The sequence below is a fragment of the Mustela nigripes genome, chromosome 17 (assembly GCF_022355385.1).
Source record: "Mustela nigripes isolate SB6536 chromosome 17, MUSNIG.SB6536, whole genome shotgun sequence".
NCBI classification, from domain to species: Eukaryota; Metazoa; Chordata; class Mammalia; order Carnivora; family Mustelidae; genus Mustela; species Mustela nigripes.
In genome coordinates, this window is record NC_081573.1 from 33,928,102 (window position 1) to 33,947,207 (window position 19,106).

At 40.9% G+C, this 19,106-nt stretch overlaps 1 protein-coding gene across 2 annotated transcripts in view; it reads right to left on the reverse strand.

Moving 5' to 3' along the window:
* The window catches only part of CSNK2A2 (casein kinase 2 alpha 2), a 37,560-nt gene extending 18,526 nt beyond the window's left edge, over positions 1-19,034 (reverse strand). Inside the window, exons 1-4 of one of the 2 annotated variants that reach the window (XM_059383671.1) lie at positions 18,903-19,034; positions 17,997-18,108; positions 8,891-8,992; positions 6,486-6,536 (exon numbers count right to left, since the gene is read on the reverse strand). In XM_059383671.1, the coding sequence (XP_059239654.1) occupies positions 6,486-6,536; positions 8,891-8,992; positions 17,997-18,108; positions 18,903-19,006 (369 nt within the window). In that variant the 5' untranslated portion in view covers positions 19,007-19,034. The remainder of the gene's footprint in view (positions 1-6,485; positions 6,537-8,890; positions 8,993-17,996; positions 18,109-18,902) is intronic. The other variant, XM_059383672.1, reaches the window with a different exon arrangement.
* Between the last annotated feature and the right edge of the window lie 72 nt (positions 19,035-19,106).

Here is a 19,106-nt window from a genome sequence, read left to right on the forward strand (position 1 = left end):
TGGCAGCGACCTGAGGTTCTCAAGATAACCTCACTCGGCTGTGAGCAACAAGAGGCCGCTCCACTCTGCTTGCACCCCAAGTCCCACGCCAGCACCCCCACATACCAGGACACACATGGTAGGGAAGAAAAGGGTACTGTGGCTGGTGGTTAGTCGCCAACTGGCTGACTCAGGATCTCTGCTTCCCCTCCTCCAAGCATGCCAGGGGCACTGTACAACCTGGTCCATATGCTAAATGCTCAGATAACACGACAAAGGAGGAGCATATGTGGTCTATATTCCACCCCATCAATGGTGGTTCTCAGCTTGCATCCAGAAGGCAATCGATAAATATTTGTCTTTGATAACATTCACCAGTCAATGGAACAAAATTAAAACTATCTTCCAGGAAACTTAAGTGTGAAGAGTCCATGATGAGTTATAAAGGGAAATTTCACAAGAACCACACTTTCCCTCCATTCTTCTTGGCCAGCTATGTGGAGAACATTGTTAACCAACCAAGTGCAAAGTGTTGGCAGGAAGTTAGCTTTGCTTATATTTTCATGAAATAAATGACTTATCAAAAGCAAAACAAGCCTATGCTTCCCAGAAGATTACAAAGGTGCTGAGGAAGATACTATTCACCAATCTTAGCTTGGTTCCAAAGCCTCAAACACACTGACATTTTCTCAGAAATCAGACCTACTCCAGGACGGCTCTAGAGGCCCAAAGTGGAAATATCCTGGGACTTTTTATTAACCTCAGAAAGTCTGAGGAGGACAATGGGAAAAATGGCAATTTGGTCAACTGCCTCAGACCCTCCTTGGTCTAAAACTGCCACCCAGAACGGAATGGCCCCATGTGGCCTCACTCTCACTGTATACTTGTTGGTCCTCAGAGACTGTGGGTGTACTTCGGCTGCATCATGATCAACCCGAGGACTGTCATTCAGGAGGGCTAAGCAGCTCAAGAAGGTTCCCAGCCACATGTGGGAATCACAGACAGAGCAAACTCTCACCCTGCACACAGAGCTTGCAGACTCCCTCATACACACAGCTCAGTCGGTGCCCAGAAGTCCCAGTGGTCCCCAAAGAGGGAGAAGAAAATGCAGAGGCAGTGGGATATATAGTGTGAACGGTGCTTAATGCAGTTGTCACCAGTACTGGCATTAAAACGTAACCCCCAAGATCCAGAATAAAATCAAGGTCAATATTTTTAGAAATTTACAGAAGCAGAACAAATCACTAATCAAGAAAATCAAAGTTATTACTAATCACTGGAACATGTCTTACAAAGAAGATCCTTTCCACATCAAACTACTACAAGCATTAACAAGGCCTCAAGACATCAGCTAGTCAAGGCCCACCTCTCTGGGAGTGATTTAGAAATTCTCCACAGAGCAGTATGCGTCTACCATCTTCTCAAAAGGACCCTCTTCAGGATCCCTTACCAATCTTTATAATGTCCAGATGATCTATTTTGTATCACTATAATGTCACAAAAATTAAAATGTATATTTTAATTTACATTCTTCCAAAAGCATAGAAAACTGAGAAGCATGTCTCAGTAGAAACTTTTTCTGCCACAACTATACTTCAGCTTCCTTGAGAAATTGTCAAGTTTGAGAGTTTTCTGGAACTGTTCATTTCAAACATTAGAGAGACTGGCTTTTCCTACTCCTTTGTTCAGAAGTTTGTCTTTTTTGGTAAATGTCATGATGTACCTTTTATGACTGCTCTGATACATAGGAAGCATAACTGATAATTTCAAGGCAAAAACCAAACAAATCAGTACCTCCACCATAAAACGAAGTATCAAGGGGAAAAATGAGGAAGACCATAGAAGATCTGAATTGAATTAACAAGCTTGATATTAAAAATGGCCATGCACTAAAGTCACAAAGCCACTGTCAACAAAGTCCAAATAACGAACATTATGCAGGTCATGTTCCTCGGGACACAGTGCAGCCAAATCAGGAATCAACAATGAAAGAATATTTTTGTTGAAAAACCATGTGGCTCCTCTATCACATTATTCACCAACATATGGCTATGAAGGACATTCTTATGACAATAATTACCAGAAAACTCTTGAATATGGACTCTGTACCATGTATCAGATGGCATTATCATAGAAGTATTAAATGCCTTAAGAGTACTAATAGTATTGGCAGGTAGGAAAAGGTCCTATCCAGTTCCAGTGCTAGTATATTTAGGAGTGAAGTATCACGATGCTTACAACTTACTTTGAGAAAAAAAGAGATTGGGGCTGGGGTGGGAAAGAGAACTAACAGCAAATGTAATTATTAGCAACTGATAAATCTAGGGGAAAAACATGACGGTATTACCTGTGCTACTTCTTACAATTTTCAATAGGTTTAAAGTATTTCAAAGTACAAAGTCGGGGGAGAAAAACCCAAATCCACAAGTTTGGAATTTGTACCTCTTCTTTTCTAAAATAAAGATTTTATTTATTTATTTGAGAGAGAGGGAGGGGAGAGATGAGCAGACTCCAAGCTAAGAGCCAAGCCTGATGGAGGGCTCCATCCCATGACCCAAAGTAAAGCCAAGTGTCTAATGCTCAACGCACTAAGCGACCCAGGCACCCCTGGAATTTGTACTTCTAACGTGAAAACTACACAGGAATGAATTCTATAACCATGGAATGTGTAGCTGAGATGGTGCTTGGGGGGGCACAGACTTCAAGCCCACTTACCGTCAATCAAGAAAGACAGAAATACATGAAATGAGCAGACTTCCACTCGAGAAGGTAGGGGGGAAACAATGAAAATCCAAGAAAGAAAATAGTTTAGGAACAAAGAAGGGAGGAATAAAGAAAATAATTAAGACAGGAACAGAAATGAGGAAATAGTAAAAACAGAAGCATTTGAACAATAAAACCAAAAGCCGTTCTTAAAGTATTAATAAGAGAGATCTCTAGCAATACTGGTAACTTTGAAAAAGAAACAAAAGGCACAAATAATGTTGGAAATGTAAAGGAAAACATAATTACAAACATATTACAGTCTTTAAGCCCTCAGAGAATTCTATTAATAACTTTATGTTAATATGAAAGTGGACAATTTTAGAAATAGATACCATCCAAATAAACTCATGAAGAGACAAGAAACCAGGATAAACCTTTCACTTACATGTACATACATTCTGAAAAGGGAAGGATAGTCCAAAGGCTCCCTTTCCTCCCAAAAGACAAGTAGATAATCCCTATTTCATATAAACTTTGAGAGAAGAGAAAGGAAAAGCTGCCCAACTTATTTTATGACGTTAGGATAATCAGGAGTCTACAACAGAAGGAAATTATGGATACAAAAAATGCTGAAAAGAATAGGCTGCAGGTTCTATCACTGCTGACTCATCAGATACTAAACCTGGGACAAACCTCCTCTGAGCGACACCTTAAATCCAGTTACTAATACACTTAACAGTAAAATGAAAAAAAATAAAAAGAAGCTTTTGTAAAAAGATAAACACAGGACAAAATAAAAAAAACCCTGAAGGGCATGAGGACATTAAACTAGCTGATTTCCCTACTTGTGGCCTGTCATACTACCTGGAGCAGAAAACGACCATCCTGTCATGATCTGCTTTTCCAAAATACACATCTACTATCTGGATATTTAACAATTTTGTAAGCTGATTAAAATGGTAGGGCCTGACCATTCAAGGGGCCCCCCAGTGTGACACTGCAGCCCAAACACATCCTACACTCTGCATCTTCCTGAAGTTCCTCTCCAGGAACAGTGAAAGGAGGGGGGGTTGGGGGATTCATTCACGGTAACTAAGAGAATGGAAGAGATGACAACACTTTGAAGCAAGACAAAAATGTCCACTGACAAAGCTGAAAACTCTGCCAAGAGCAGAGGGGGTCCAGAAGCAGACAACCTCACATGGAAGAGCTACGGAAAAAGGCTCACAGTGACCCCAGATATCAGTGAAAGAGAGTCAACAGATTTCAGCTGAAAACAGGAAAACAATTTTAAAACACCACACTGAGGGGTACCTGGGTGGCTCAATGAGTTAAAGCCTCTGCCTTTGGCTCAGGTCATGATCCCAGAGTCCTGGGATCGAGCCTCGAGTCGGGCTCTCTGCTTAGCAGGGAGCCTGCTTCCTCCTCTCTCTCTCTCTGCCTATTTGTGATCTCTGTCAAATAAATAAAATCTTTAAAAAAATAAAACACCACACTGAAAATGGGGAGTTACATGAAAGCGCACCTAACATTGCCCACGGGGCTCCTCCGCTGGAGGCCAAGAGGCCCGCAGCCAGGCTTGCATCCTCCAGACAGGGGCTGACAAGCAGTCATCAGTCATTTCATGACTCTAAAGAGTAGACAGTCAAAAACCATGAGATTTCAGACAACTGTAACACAGACAAAAAACAACACACACACAAAAGCATTTGAAAGAAAAACCGAGAAAAGAGCATGAAGAAGAAAACATCGTGGGATGGGGGGAATCCACACATTCTCGGTGAGAAAATAGAAGATATTACATAAAAGAACAGGACACTACTTTTAAAACTTCTGAGAACAGAACAGAGCTAAGAGATGAAGTCTAACATTTGAATGAGCTCTAGAAAGTGAGAACAAAGAAGAAAAGGGAAGAAAATCAAAAGAATGTTAAAAATATTGTTCTAAAACGGAAGGACATGAGTTTCTAGATGGAAAAAGCCCAGCAAGTGTCCAGAACAAAAGATAAAAGTGACGATTCGAAGGAACATCATTGTGAAATTTCACAGACTGCGACTCAAGAGAAAATCCTAAAAGCTTTCCAAAGAAAAAACCAAAACCCAAACCAGATCACATAAGGTAAAACCAGAATGGCTTCAGTGGTAATACTGGAAAAAGCTCTTCAAAATTCTGAGAAAATTATTAGTTACAACCTAGAATTCTAGGCCACAGCTAGTACGTTAAATGGAAAGATAAAATAAAAACGTTTTCAGATATGCAAGCCTCAAAAACCATGAATTTTCCATGTCCTCTTTCAAGGAAGCTCCTGGAGAACATGTGCCATTAAAACATCCCTTTGAGAGTTAAGATGCAAGAGAAATTAAGATTTCTCCAGGGAGTTAAAAATTCTTCCAAACCGATCTTTTACGTGCTGTTAAATTCACAGGGCAGTTGTCAATTTAAGAAACACAAAATACTGATGTGAAAATTTTACATGTGTGGCCAAACAACTGATTAAAACTCATTAAGGAAGCAGAGACATTTAAAACTTAGGGTATTTCACTATGAAGTTTCATTTAGACCAGCTTTTAAACTTGGTAATGCTTGGTTTCATTAAAAAATTGCATACACATTCCCACTCATGTACTTACACCTTGATAAACCCGGGTCTCTCATGGCGAAAGTGTGACTGGCCATGTGTATCAGCAGAGAACTCTACTAGCTAAACACTGGCAGGCTGACGAATATACTGACATCTACCGCCAAGAGCTCACTGCTGACTTCACCTTTAAGGAGTCCCTCTAACAAGGAAACTTGTTACACATGGGAGAGCTACACTGTACATAAAACTTGCTTATTGTTTCACAAATTATAATATCCATGTTTACTTATTTTCCACTAGTTAACCTAATTCAGAGTTGTTTTAGAGTGACTACCTAAGACAAATTAAATGTGAGATAAAGTTGTTATTTTCACCCAAAAGCCTCACTCCTGATACCAGCATCTTTCAACTGCTGATGTGGTTTTGGCCCTAACTTCCATCACAACAAAATCACAAGCTTATGATTCACTGACAGAGTGATTATAATCACCCAAAAGTTCTCCAAAGACCCCTCAAAATCAACACCACTATTTTGTTTTTATACATGGATTCACATTATGTTCTACCATGTCTAGAATAACTAGTCCCTAAAACCTTACCAGAAGCTAAGGTTGTAGTGTCTGAACAATAATAAAAACAAACTCAGGAAAACCAGCTTAAAACCATGCTTTCAGAAGAACACTTCAAGTCTAAATTAATACGCATTATAAATATAAGAAATGTAAATAATCCTGGATAGGGCTTTTCTATAGCACAGGGACACTTAACTAGCTTTTCTGGATCATTTGCTTTGTACAGTGTTGGTAAACACACAACACTCTGACAGCTTGAGTCTTACAGACTGCTTCTTTTCACAGGAGCCCTGTAACCATTTATCACTTCCTATCAGCAAGGGTAGATTCCTATGCAAATCAAGTTATCTCCCTAAAACCATGCTGTCTAAAACAGGAGTGTTACAGACGAGGTATTAACTTAGACCCAGCCCAGCAGCTATTCCCAGAGTAAGCAAGGCAAAGGGTGATGAGTAATTTCACCAAATGCAAAAACCCTACCCACTTTCTGCATCCCTATACTCATGCGGTAAGGAATCCGGATTTATTACTTCCCACTCTCACCAATGATTTCCTGGTCCCCTCGGGTTCTAGAGTATCAACAGTACTTATTGCCAACTGCCCATCCCCCGTTAACCCCATGCCAGAAAGAAAAAGCATATACGCACCTTAAAATCTGTATTATTGATATATTCAAATACCAAAGCTGGGGTCTTTGACTGCAAGAGAGAATAGTAATGCCTTATAAGTATTCAAACAGTAAATGTGCTTTGCTTCTGTTGTACCGATCTATCCCCAAATCCCACTTAAATGAAAAAGGGATTCACTCATCAGGGAGAGCCTATTAAGAAAGTGTCCTCTTGAGACTGAGTCTGGAATTTGCTTCAAAATAAGTGGACATAGTGGGTGGTGGGAAAGTGGGTGGCAGGGAGATAAAAAAAAAAGTTGGCCACGAGGTGCGGCACTGCTCAAGCTGACTGATGTGTGCAGGGAGGTTCATTATCTTACTCATTTTACTTTTGTAAATGGTTGACATTTTTCCTAAGTTGTTTTGTTTTGTTTTTAAAGGAGATATATTCTCTGACCAACCTGTCAGTGGGCCTGGCACATTATTTGAAGAATTACACTCTGCAGTATTCCAGTCTGCCAGCCACAAAAGGAGTGACATGTTTTCATCTTGGTTTGGCAAGCCAGATGCATTTTACAGAATTATCATATGTCATGGGAATCTATCATAGGCCTTTTCAGGATCCAAAAGGAAAATATCTATGATTATCAATCAGCAGGCTATAATGTGAAATTACTGCCTTGGCTACATACCACTAGAGAATGTCTCAATTTACAAAGTAGATGTGATCCCCCTCACCCCCAAATTATACATAACCAAGTATTTCTAAAATGCTATAATCTTTAATGAAGTGAGTACAAAATGTCTAATATTTTTGTATAAATTTTTCGAATGCCAGATTTACTTAAGTAAGGTAAAATAATGTTCATTAACAGTAATAAGCTTTGAAAATTAGGAGAAAAGCAGGGCCTTAAAGGGTTATAGAAAATCACCTTAGAAATCTTTATGGCTAAATAGTTTTGCTCAAGGAAGCAGGTAAAAGTCCCCTAGAAACAGGGCACAGTATGTGCACATGGGGCTTTGTCAGAAAGAGCAGCAGTCCCAGGAGCACTGGTCAGAGGGTTCCTCACTAGCCTGAAGGGGACAGGGCTTCATCAATACCACCAGATCTCTCTACTGCCTGGGAGTGAGCCTATCTCCCTAAAACTTAGGGGAGAAGGAGGGCTCCCTCCATGGTTTCAATCCAATTTTAATTTACTCGTGTTCCATATTATATAAAACACACACATGCCTTAAGCAACACATTACAACATCAGTAAGACAAGTTTCACTAAGTTCTACTAACTTAAAGGCAAAGTGCAGAGGCCGCTGCAACCGTAATATGTACTGGGTCACGCTGCAGGGCGTTTTCAGTGATGATGGAGTCCAGAGTTAGTCATTCTAAAATCAATCCAAACTCCTCTGGCTGGGATATATTTTTAATGGCAATAAGCTAGAATCTAGCATACAAGCACTCTTTTCAGTCTTCTTAGGGTCCCGAAGGCAAAATTTTCCTGATTCTTCAGTTTAATGATACTGTATGATCTTGAGCAAATCACCAAACCTCAGAGCCTTCAGCTGTCCTATCTGTACAGTGTAACAATGTGGCCAATCACAGCACCGACTCCAGTGGACTGCTGAGGACTGTCCTGAGGTCCAGAACAGTGCCCTCCACAGTATGCAGTCAGTGCATGTTCAATAGCGCACCGTTTCTTTATGATGTCTTCAGCAGACAGAAGCAAAGACCTACCTCTTCAACGAACAGCCAGCATGGGAGGATAGGAAAACAGGTGAAGTAGAAGAGATGAAGAACAGAAATGGGACGGGAGGTGGTACATGAACACTCTGGCTAATCACCTCCCAAGAAAACAAAATTAAATAGCACATCTAAAAGGGCTACAAAGTAAGCGTTTTTAACAAAAAATATTTAGTTGTATCAGAATATACAACACGAGCCCCAGGGGTAGACACTGAATTAAACTGTAGTAGGAGAAATAGCAAGATGCCTTCCTCAAAGGGTCTGTGGGGTTGTGATCTCTATGCCAGGTGTCCACGTGGAGATATTTGGTATTTCCCTCTGTAAGCCCAGACTTTCAGATGTCAGGCTTAATGAAGTGAAGCAAAATAAGGCCAACTGGAGGTAATAAGCTTTCAAAATTGGGAGAAAAGTCGGGGCTTAAAGAAGACATTCAGCAAACATTTGTGGGCTGAACCGGAACAAGGTAATAAACTGGGATAGGGATTTTTCTATACATACACTTTTAGGTTTCATAATAGTGGTGGTGACTACTTCATCTTTGGGCCACCATGGTTTTTTCTGGCTTTCAAGACTATTCAGGAGTAGAAGATGAACACAGTCATTCCCAATATGTAATGATGTTTCTCATTATTCTGACATTCTGTGTCACACCACGCACACATTCACGCACTCACTTGCTCCTTCTCCCCCAACCGTCAGGCACCTACCACGGGGTCCTTCACAGTGTCAATCAGCTTAATGATATTTGTTCCACCACGAAGGTTCTCCAGAATCTTAACCTCTCGTTTTATCTTCTTTTTCTTCACTGGCTTAAATACACAAGAGTAATCGGAAGTGAGATTCCTTTTGAAGTTAATAAATAAAACCTTAAAACAATGTCAGCTAATCAAGTGGCTACCGGGCTATCTTGCACACCATGTCACGTTAGAGAGCGTGTCTAAATTAGAAAAGAGAAATCAAGATAAAAATGGGGACTGCCCTTGAGAATGTTTGAGATTAAGTTAAATACAGACTCATACAGCATATGTGTCAGATCTTTAGGTAGTTACATTCAGGTCACTTACAAATTTTGAACACCCATGTCATACTTTAAAAATAAAATGCCTAGATAACTGCCAAATGGAAGGCGTGCATTACAGCTCTGAACAGCTGTATATCATGCACTTGCAAATGGAAAAACTGAAACAAAATGGGGAGACACCTGCTCTTCCAATGAGTTACATGTAATTTTGTCTTCCAGGAGGGAAGACCAGTTCACTGACATCAAGTTACAAAGTTGTTTCCCAGCTGCTGGCTCCCATTTCCTGTGGCCACTCCCATTTCCTCAACATCTAGAATCTGAAATCAGCACAGACCTACTAAAACTCCCCAACACATCCCACTCCTAAAGAAAGAGATGACGGAGCACCAGAGGAGAAAACGGGTATCTGATCCAGTACCGACTGGAAACCTCTACTACTTGCTAACCTTTCCATCTGCTAGGTAGCAAAATTAAAAATCGCAATCAGAAATACTAGCATTACATGTGCTATTTCTTGTCTTGAAGAATTTGAAGAATGTAAGCAGTTCTGGAACAATAGTCACATCACAATTACATTTTATAAAGAACTCAGAACACTTAACTGGCATGTAGTAAGCACTCAATAAATGGAAGCTTCATTATTTTCATGTATTTAGTTAGTAACAAACCACAAAATTCCTATGTAGTGGACTCAGCCTAGCTGAACCATTTGCCCAAGGTCCCACAGCTGATGGTGAAGTATGGGGGCAGGATTCAGATCTAGACAGTGCCTCTGCAGGCCTCCCTCTTGGCCATGCTGCTCTCATTTCCCAAGTGTGGCTAGGAGAGAAAGGGAACTGGGGAAAAGGAGTATTCGATCACCGAGACACTAGACACTGTTCTGGTAGCACGGGTAAAGAAAATCCAATGGGTTTTCAATGAAGTAAGATTTTAAAAGCCTGCGTGTGTGTGCTGGTGGTGGGAGGGGAGAGAAATATACATATGCCAGAGACATCGTCATCTTTTGCTGGTCACTAAGCTACAGCTCTGCACACATAACAAAACAGAGGGAGATTATGAAACACAGAGCACCTGCATCACCTCTAACGGGGTGTTTGACTGACAGGCTGGAATCTGGCTGCATTCTTCCAAGCCAGCTGCCACACTTACGTCCACTCTGCTTTGTCTGGGTTTGCGGGAGAGTAGATCTAACTACTGTGTCTCTCACCCACTTCCACTTAGGAATTGTACTCATTCCCTTTTTCATAATTAGGGAGCTCAATACTTTGGGGGAAATAAAGCACTCAAACATGAAGTACAATTTAATTAAAAAAAAAAAAAAAAAAAAAAAAAAAAAAAAAAAAAAAAAAAAAAAAAAAAAAAAAAAACCAAAACAGCCAGAAAAGGACATACTACAAAATAAGTAAGCTTCAAAAATGTCAATGTCAGGAAACAGACTGAACAACTGTTCCAGATTAAAGAGATATGACAACTGAAAGTAACACATGACCTGGGATTTTCTTTTGCTATAAAAACATTATATGGACAATTGGCAAATGAGAACAGGGGCTGCAGATTAGCTAACAGCACTGTATCAATGTTAGTTTCTGATTTTTGATCATGGCACTGTGGGGTTACATAAGAATTGTCCTTGGTTTTAGGAAATGCACATTACAGTAGGGATCACTGCAATTTACTCTCAAGCACATAACTACATGTGTTTATACACACACATATGTGTGTTTATATATAAAAGAGAGAAAAGCATAAAGCAAATGTTAACATTTGAGAAATCTGGGTGAAAGACATATGGGAATTCTTCTAACTTTTCTTTAAAGCTGAAGTTATATCAAAAAGTTAAAAGAAAAATAAAAGCTGGCTACTGTATCTATAAATTTAGCCAATGCTACCAGCATATTCAATGTAAGAAAATTCTAGGGTTGGAAAGCAGTTACAGATCTGTGAGAGTGGTCGCAGAGGAAAAAACACCCCACAGCCAGAGATCTGTATACACCAAAAACCTTCCTCTCCCCCTAACAGTGAATTAGTACCGGGGTAACCCATTAAGTTGCCTTTATGACGATGCCCCATATAAAGCCTTGCTTTGCCTTCCTGTTAGTCAGCAACAGGTCAGGCAGGGACATGGTTCCTGGACAATGCCACTAAGATTTTGGTATCTTTCATGATGTCCTAAGGTAACTTATGGAGCAAGAGAGCGTATTTTGCTACCTGTCCAACAACTTCCTCACCTAGAAGACTGGGGACAGCAGGGCAATTCTGAAGTGGCACAACAGACTCTCACAGCACCTGGAATCCTCACATCCTGACAAATGACCAAGAGATCATTAAAATGGAAAAGGGACCTACAACCCAGGACTTTGCTCCAAAGCATGGACATCCATTCTCTACAGGAACCAGACCACAGGGAACTTCCTTTTGCCTCAAGCTTATTCCTCTGAACCTGGGACATGCTTTAGAAGCTAAAAAATCAATGAGCTCCCTGGGAATGAAAGTGATCATTTTCAAGCTGTAAACAGAATGAGAGAGAAAAGGTTAGAATTTATAAAGGAAGACCCTTCACATCTTGTGGAAAACAGATCATGGATTTTATAGAAAAAAAAAAAAAAAGCTTCGAGACTGTAGCCCAGTGTTTGCATTCATCCACCTGGAGCTACAGAGAAAATATGCACTTCCCTCACAGTCTCATCATTTCATCCTGCTAGACAAAGTCTCTCCCAGTTAAGGTTTATTTATTCCAACTCAGAGAATAGGTTTAAAAAGATTCAAAATGAATCAGTTTAGTTGTTTCCCAATATTCTTTTTAACTCAAAGTCTAGAAGAGAAAAATGGCAAAAAGCTAAAAAAAAAAAAAAAAAAAAGAAAGAAAGAAATTAAAGCATTAAATCAAGTTTCAATAATAAATGAATTATGGCGCACACCTAGAGAGAACGTTTAAAAGGGAAAAAACTCAATTTGAAATTTTCTGTGCATGAGCTCCGAAAAAGGAAGGAAAAGGGAAAGAGGGAAGGAAAATACAAGAAAGAGAGAAAGGAAGAGAAAAAGAGGGGATGAAAGGAAGGAACTTTCCCAACAGTTTCTGCCCACATGGTGGAGAGTCCCAGTGATTCAGGACAACCTTGTTCAACATAATCCAAAAATTAAGACTACTTCTTTCTCCCTATTGACCAACATTGAAAAACTTAAAAGACAAATTTAGTGATAAGTTGCTTAATTAATGAAGTCAATGATCTGTCCTACTTACTTAGGGCTGATTTTTTTAAAAAGCCAGATCTGAGAATGATTTCAACTACTAGCATTTGATTGTGATTGAATTTCTGAACTAACATATACACAAGGCTTAAGAATTAGGACCTCAATAAATCCCAGCACATGTTAACAGGCAAAGTTCCATTTTAATTTCTAAGCACAACTGAATTAATAAATTCAAGACAGGCAGAAAGGTGGTTCAGAACTTGCAAATCTGGAACTACTCTGATTCCAGTGCCACAGTGACAACTGAGAGACTAGCTTCATCGCCTGCAGTAAACAATCACAAAGAACACCGGTTGCCATCCCTGGTGTAAGAAAGGAAAGTTGAGCCTGGATGACAGCATTTATTTTACCACCTTGAGGCATCCCTCAAATCCACTGCAACTGACCCAAATATAAACATTATCTGAGTGGTGTTATTTCTTCACAGCAACTTTTCTCTTAGTCTTTCAAGTCCCTTTCCAATTATGTTATCGACTCCTTGAGACTCTTTTCGTCAGGATGTGTGTGTGTGTGTTTTAATTTAAAAAAGCAAGGCATACAGCAGGCCTTTTGAATTTCATTGAGAGAATGGTATCGTCTTTTCTACTCCTGGTTTTGCCCTCTGAAATCATTCATGTAGCCCAGCTGAAATACTGTTATTAGAACCATATTTTATTGCTTTCTATGTGCAGGCACTGTTTTAAGCACATTTAATCCACCTCTAACAGTATTCTGAGAGAAGTTCCTATTGGTGCAATTTTACATGAGGACGCTGAGGCAGAGTTTAAATACCTGCTCAAGGTCATAGAGTTGCCAGGTGTTGGGAAAGCCCATCTGAATGCAGGCAGTCTACTTCCAGGGCTACTTTTGGGAAAGGAACACTGTGTAGATGACTAAAACACTGTCATGTACCTACCCATCCCTTCTGATCTAAACATTTAATTCTCCCAACAACCCTCTGAGTTCCACAGGAAATGTATATCCATTTTATAGATAGGAAAACAGAGTCAAGCGGGTATAAAGAGGAAGCTGGTTCTAGAACCCAAGTCTCCTGCCCTCCATTTATAGCAATTCTTAACACTATACTGCCCTCATGATGAGGTGGCAGATCCTAAAATCAGGCTCTAGAAACTATCTACAGCCATGCTATACACATAAAAAATGGGTCCTCTATGCCAAGATACTCTTTTTACACATGGCTCACTCTCCAACAAACTCTAATATATTAGAGGGATAAAGCTGTTAGCTCCAAAATCTGGCAAGTTATCAGGATGAGGGAACTGTATGGGTTAATAAAAGTGTAAAAGCACTGGTTATTGTGGCTTCAAAGCAACAAAGTAACATTTCACAATGCATTCACCATGCTGCTGCAGACTCAAACCAGAGAGCCCCTGGCTGGGTCCCTGTAGCTCTCTGGGTATTCATCTATTCTGTACTCCATCTAGTACCCATCCCAGTCAAGCATTTCCTAGAAGAGTAAGTCCCCAAAACCATTAGAAACAAATTCACTTGACTTCTAGTGAATGTTTATCCATCTTTCCAGGGTAGTTCAATACCTCAAAAAGTCAAATATCCAGCAAATGTCATTAACTGCTCCTCACAGCTACAAGATTCCATGAAGGACATAGGACCCTTGTGCTTTCTCCCCCTAACCATGTGACCCTGAGCAAACTGTGTGCTCTGGGTCTCAGTTTATCTGTAAAAAGGGTTTGGGTCCTAAGGTTTCTCTGCTCCCTTATTTCATGATTCTATTTCACCACACTCTCAAGCTCAGACACTACAACCACAATATTGGAAACAGCACTAGGGGCCCCTGGGTGGCTCAGTCGGTTGGGCATCCGACTCTTGGTTTCAGCTCAAGTCATGATCCTGGGGTTGTTAGATGGAGCTCCTCATTGGGTTCTGCACTCCGTGGAGAGTCTGCTAGAGATTCTCTCCCTCTGCCCCTCCCCAACCCTGCTCCTGCTTGCGCACATGCGTGCTCTCTCAAATGAAATAAAATCTTAAAAGAAACAGCACTGACTAGTTCACACAATTTTTAAAATTTATATTATTTGATGTTAGTAACACTTTAATAATACAATTTTAACTACTTTTATACCATAAAACATTTGTAGGAATGAAAAAGAATCACAAAAATTTTAGAAAAATCAATACTAATATCTTGCTTCAGGAAAATGACATCTTGGTGTACTTGCTTAACATAGTACCTTGAAGGAAAACACCTACCACCGGAGAAAGTAGAAATACAAGAGAAAGCCCAGCACCAGCATGCGTGAACATCTCTGATATGACCTAGACAGTCACCTGCTCGCTCTAAAGTAACCCCACAAGACGGGTCACTGGCAGGCCTCCCATCCTTCTTTTCCCACTACTTCCTCACCGCACAACACTTAAGAAACATCTACAAATATGCTAAGCACACTTAAAAAGTAAACATATTACCACCATTCTTTTTTTAACTTGTGGATTAACTGCTGGGGGGCAAAATGAACTTATCCAACTCTTCATAAGACTACCTTATGCTCGCTTACATGAGAATTTCCAAGTCAGGGCAGCATGGGTTCAAAACACTGTACACGTTTATTTAAAAATGGTATTGTTCTTAACTTCTATTTAGGAAATAGGGAGTTTTCACTTGAAGGAACACAAGAACGGCTGAAATCCATACACAGGTGGTGTCCACAAAACGCTACAAGTTGTCCAACATGGCCAAATGCTTTTATTTCTGTGTATACCCTCCTGAGTGGTACTACAAAGGAACTGAGCAATGGACTTTTCAAAATCAAAAGATGAAATTTTGGGCACTGAAGTAACTTTCTCCCCTCCTATGTTAATCCTTCCCACCTCCCCCCCTTCTTTTTCTCCTTAAAACAATTTTGGTCAAAAAAGGTATAACCTTCCTATTAATTGGAACATTTTAAGATTTCAACCTCACAATTTCACTTCAAAATAGAGAGTAAAATTTTGCTCACCGACTTCTAAATTGCTAAAACCTCTAAAGAGTTCCAATGTGTTTTGACCAAAAAAATCTACAGTTGCAAATTAAATGAGAGAATTCTGTGGTAATTAATTCATGTGACCATTCTCTTTTACTGCAAAGAACTGAAGGAAAATGTTATTGACCAAAAAGGAAGACAGCCCTGTCTTTAAGGTATACACCTTCTCTCTTAGCCACCGTGTGTATGTGAGTACCCTTCCTGCAGTTAAAGTACAGTAGTAGGCCTTTTATGAAGAGAACTTTTTTCTAGATTCCTCTGAATTATAAGCAGCTGGAACTCTGTTAAGGGCCTAATTTCCTATGACCAAACACTGTAACAAAAGATATTAGTCATAACTTATCCGAACAGGGGTGAAAACGGGATCAAGACACTGTCCTCTTAAAAAAACCAAAAAACCCCCAATATTTTTAATCCACTTTAATTCAGCCTGTGAAAACAAGAAAACCACAATATCATTAGTAGTTTCTTACCTATCCTTCAGCTAAAACAAAATCTAGACAGAAATGCCACAGGGCTTTAAAAAAAAAAAAAAGAAAGAAAGAAATGAGGGTGGTTTTCACCAGTGGCAACGAAGTTGGTTCAGGCTGTATCCTGAAGATAACTTGTATGGAAAAGATACAAGAACACTTCATTAACTAGAGCATCAAAGGAGCCTTCCAAATCTTATTCCAGAACACAGGACCTTATTCTGAGGATCTTAAAAACACACATTAAAATGAGGGGAGAGAGAGAGAGAGAGAGAGAGAGAGAGAGGAAGAAATAGGAAATAGGAGTTCTGGCTAAGGGTCATTTCAACATAGTGGTATCAGGTAAGTAAGTTTTCCTGTCCTTAGGTTTCTTGCCTGTAAAAGCAGGCTTCCATTTTGGGTTCCCTAAACATATCCTGTGACTCTCCCGGGGAAAAACTATCCAGGAACGGATGCTATGAAGATCTCTAGAAGGAAGACTAAAGAGTAATACGATGTTCTCATGAATAAACGTACTTTCACTTACGTATATACCTAAAGCCATTCCTCCAAAAAAGACATGACAGGAAGTTACACACTTATTCTAAAAATGCTGCTACTGCATAAAAGTTTAGTATTTTTCTGAAATTGTTCTGGAGTCAGCACTTCATTCTTTCAAATGCACAGCAGTGGAATACGGATATTCCCAAGTTCAATTTTATGTTTTGCTCACTCCTAGAAGGATTTAAGCAGCTTATATTAAAAACATTTATGCTCATGTATAAAGGAAAAAAATCATATGGTGACTTCCCTGAAGGGAACATTTCTTTAAATATTTATACTTGTAAAGAAAAAAAAAAAAAAAAAGACCATGTGACTTTTGAGGTCCAATTCACATCTGGGGAAGAGGGGAGTCAAACTCCCCATCTTCAGTATCAATTCCTCACTTCTCACTCCAGTGCCTCTGATGGCACAGATAACTTTGCCTACTTCTCTCTACTTCACCTCTGTTTCTTCAACATTGGGCTCAAATGGCACTGAGTAACAAAGCTGATCACTTTTCTGAAAACTGATTTTTCAGACAGTGTAAGCCTGACCCTTCATATTAAACAGGGACACAGCTACCCTAACTCTGTCCTTAACACACAAAAACAGCTCTCCAATCCCATATCCTTATTCACTGAGCCTCTGCAAAATGGCCACATCGGATATCTTATATATGCAAAAGTGTTTATATTAATCACTCTTTAATCTTTTCAATATTTCACTAAATGACATGCGCACACATTAAGTGATCTGGCAACGATGAAGACCCTTCACAGATCCTAAGAATTACTTTTTTTTTGTACACCCTATCAAACATTATTAAAGCTATCCAACCAGTTACCTAAAGGAGAATTTAGCCAACTCTTCATGCTCATTAAGATGTCTTCACCAAAGAGACCATAAAAGACGTATCTTTATTAAACTCAAGCAGACTAAACCAGAGCCTAAGACTGTTTGTTCCAAGCATTAATTTTAGTGATTGTAAGTATACTCCTTACTGCTCCCAATTTCACTTTAACTTCTTGATAAGCAACAATGAACCTTCTAGGCACTACTGGTTCACCATATCCAACCCCACCTGACACACTCTTACTGCCAGAGAGAAGAAACAACTGATCAGCCACTGAGGTGTTTCCACCCAAGCTTCAAATTCATCTTTGGAGCTCCTCTCATTTCTTCCAGCTCTCTTTCTGGAATAATTTCGAGCAGCAAGGGTAACAAATCCCACACTCAAGGAACCCCTCAATTGACAGGATCTTCACTGGAAAAGGTTTTCTTTCATCTGAATCCCTATCTCCTGTTTTAACAAATGAACCCTTTGGAATTTTCACTTTGGGAGCCCACAATGGCATTTCAGAACATGTTCCCGAACGACCATGCTTAGATTTGAAACAGGTCTACGGAGGTACTTCAAAGTTCACAGGAAAATGGGTGGGAGAAGTAGTGAAGGGACATCAGACAGAATCATATGTGAAATGAGAGCTTGCACTGCTCGTTCTACAATGCGGCTGAAGTTTACGTCCGGACCAGTGGACCACATTTTTAATACCACTCATAAGACACTCACCTTGAGAATTTTTACAACCACTCTCTCATTGTTGGTGATGTTAATGGCCTCAAATACTTCACTATACTTTCCCCGACCAAGTTTTCGAACCAGTTGGTAATCATCTTGATTACTGTGAAAGGGAAGAGTGACACATAAATGCCAGGACTTGGGATTAACCAAGCCTATGCCCACTATACACCCCCATCCAGCCACTTCCATTAATCAAGTGTTGGAAGCGTCTATACATCAGGACACGACTCATTCCCTAAATGAAAGTCACAACATAAACTTGGCTCCTTTCACTCTGCGCACAGTTCCTAACCTAATTGGTCCATCAGAACTTGGGGAGCAGAGGTAGGAAGGCACGGCTCTGAGCCAATCTAGAAGGGTGAGCAAAGCATTCATCGTGGAGGTTCAGAGGGTGCCCCGCTGCCTAGAGCTCCACAGCAACCGCCTTGTATTTCACACCCCAAAGGTACCAGCGCCTGCTTTGGAAATGTGGATGTCTTTAAAAGATTTCCTCCCACCCAGCCTCATTTCAAAAAACTAAAAAGGCAAGAGAATTTTAATAGCTCCAGAGGACAGCTGCTGACTGCCCACCCCAAATAGAAACCCAGAAGTGTAAGGAGGAAGGGCTGCTCCCTCATTTCCACCAGGCTTCAGTCCCTGGACCTTACACTTCTCAGTAAGAAAGCATTCCTTGGGTAAGGGGGAGAGAGGGGTGCGCAAGGCGGGGAGAAGGGGAGACCGGAGAGGACATGTGCGGCGGGCGGCAGGGGAGGGGGCTCTGCCTCCTACCCCAGACCCGAGAAAGCGCCGGCCAGCGGCGGGGCGGAGGGGAAGGCAGACCGCGGGGTAGGGGACCAGTGCGGTTTGCGCCGGGGAGCGGTCGGACGGGGGTGGGGGAGGCGGCGGCGGCTTTACCCCCAGCTCGGGACGTGAGCCTCATAGTCCCAGTACTCGCGGCTCCTCAGGCTGTTCACCTCGGCGTAGACCCGGGCCCTGCTGCCCGCGGCCGGGCCGGGCATGGCGGGCGGGACCGGGGGGCGCCGCGGGGCGCAGAGGGCGGCGGCGGCGGCGCGGCGGGGGGCGCGGGGCGGCGGGCAGAGGAGGCGGCGGGCCGCGGGG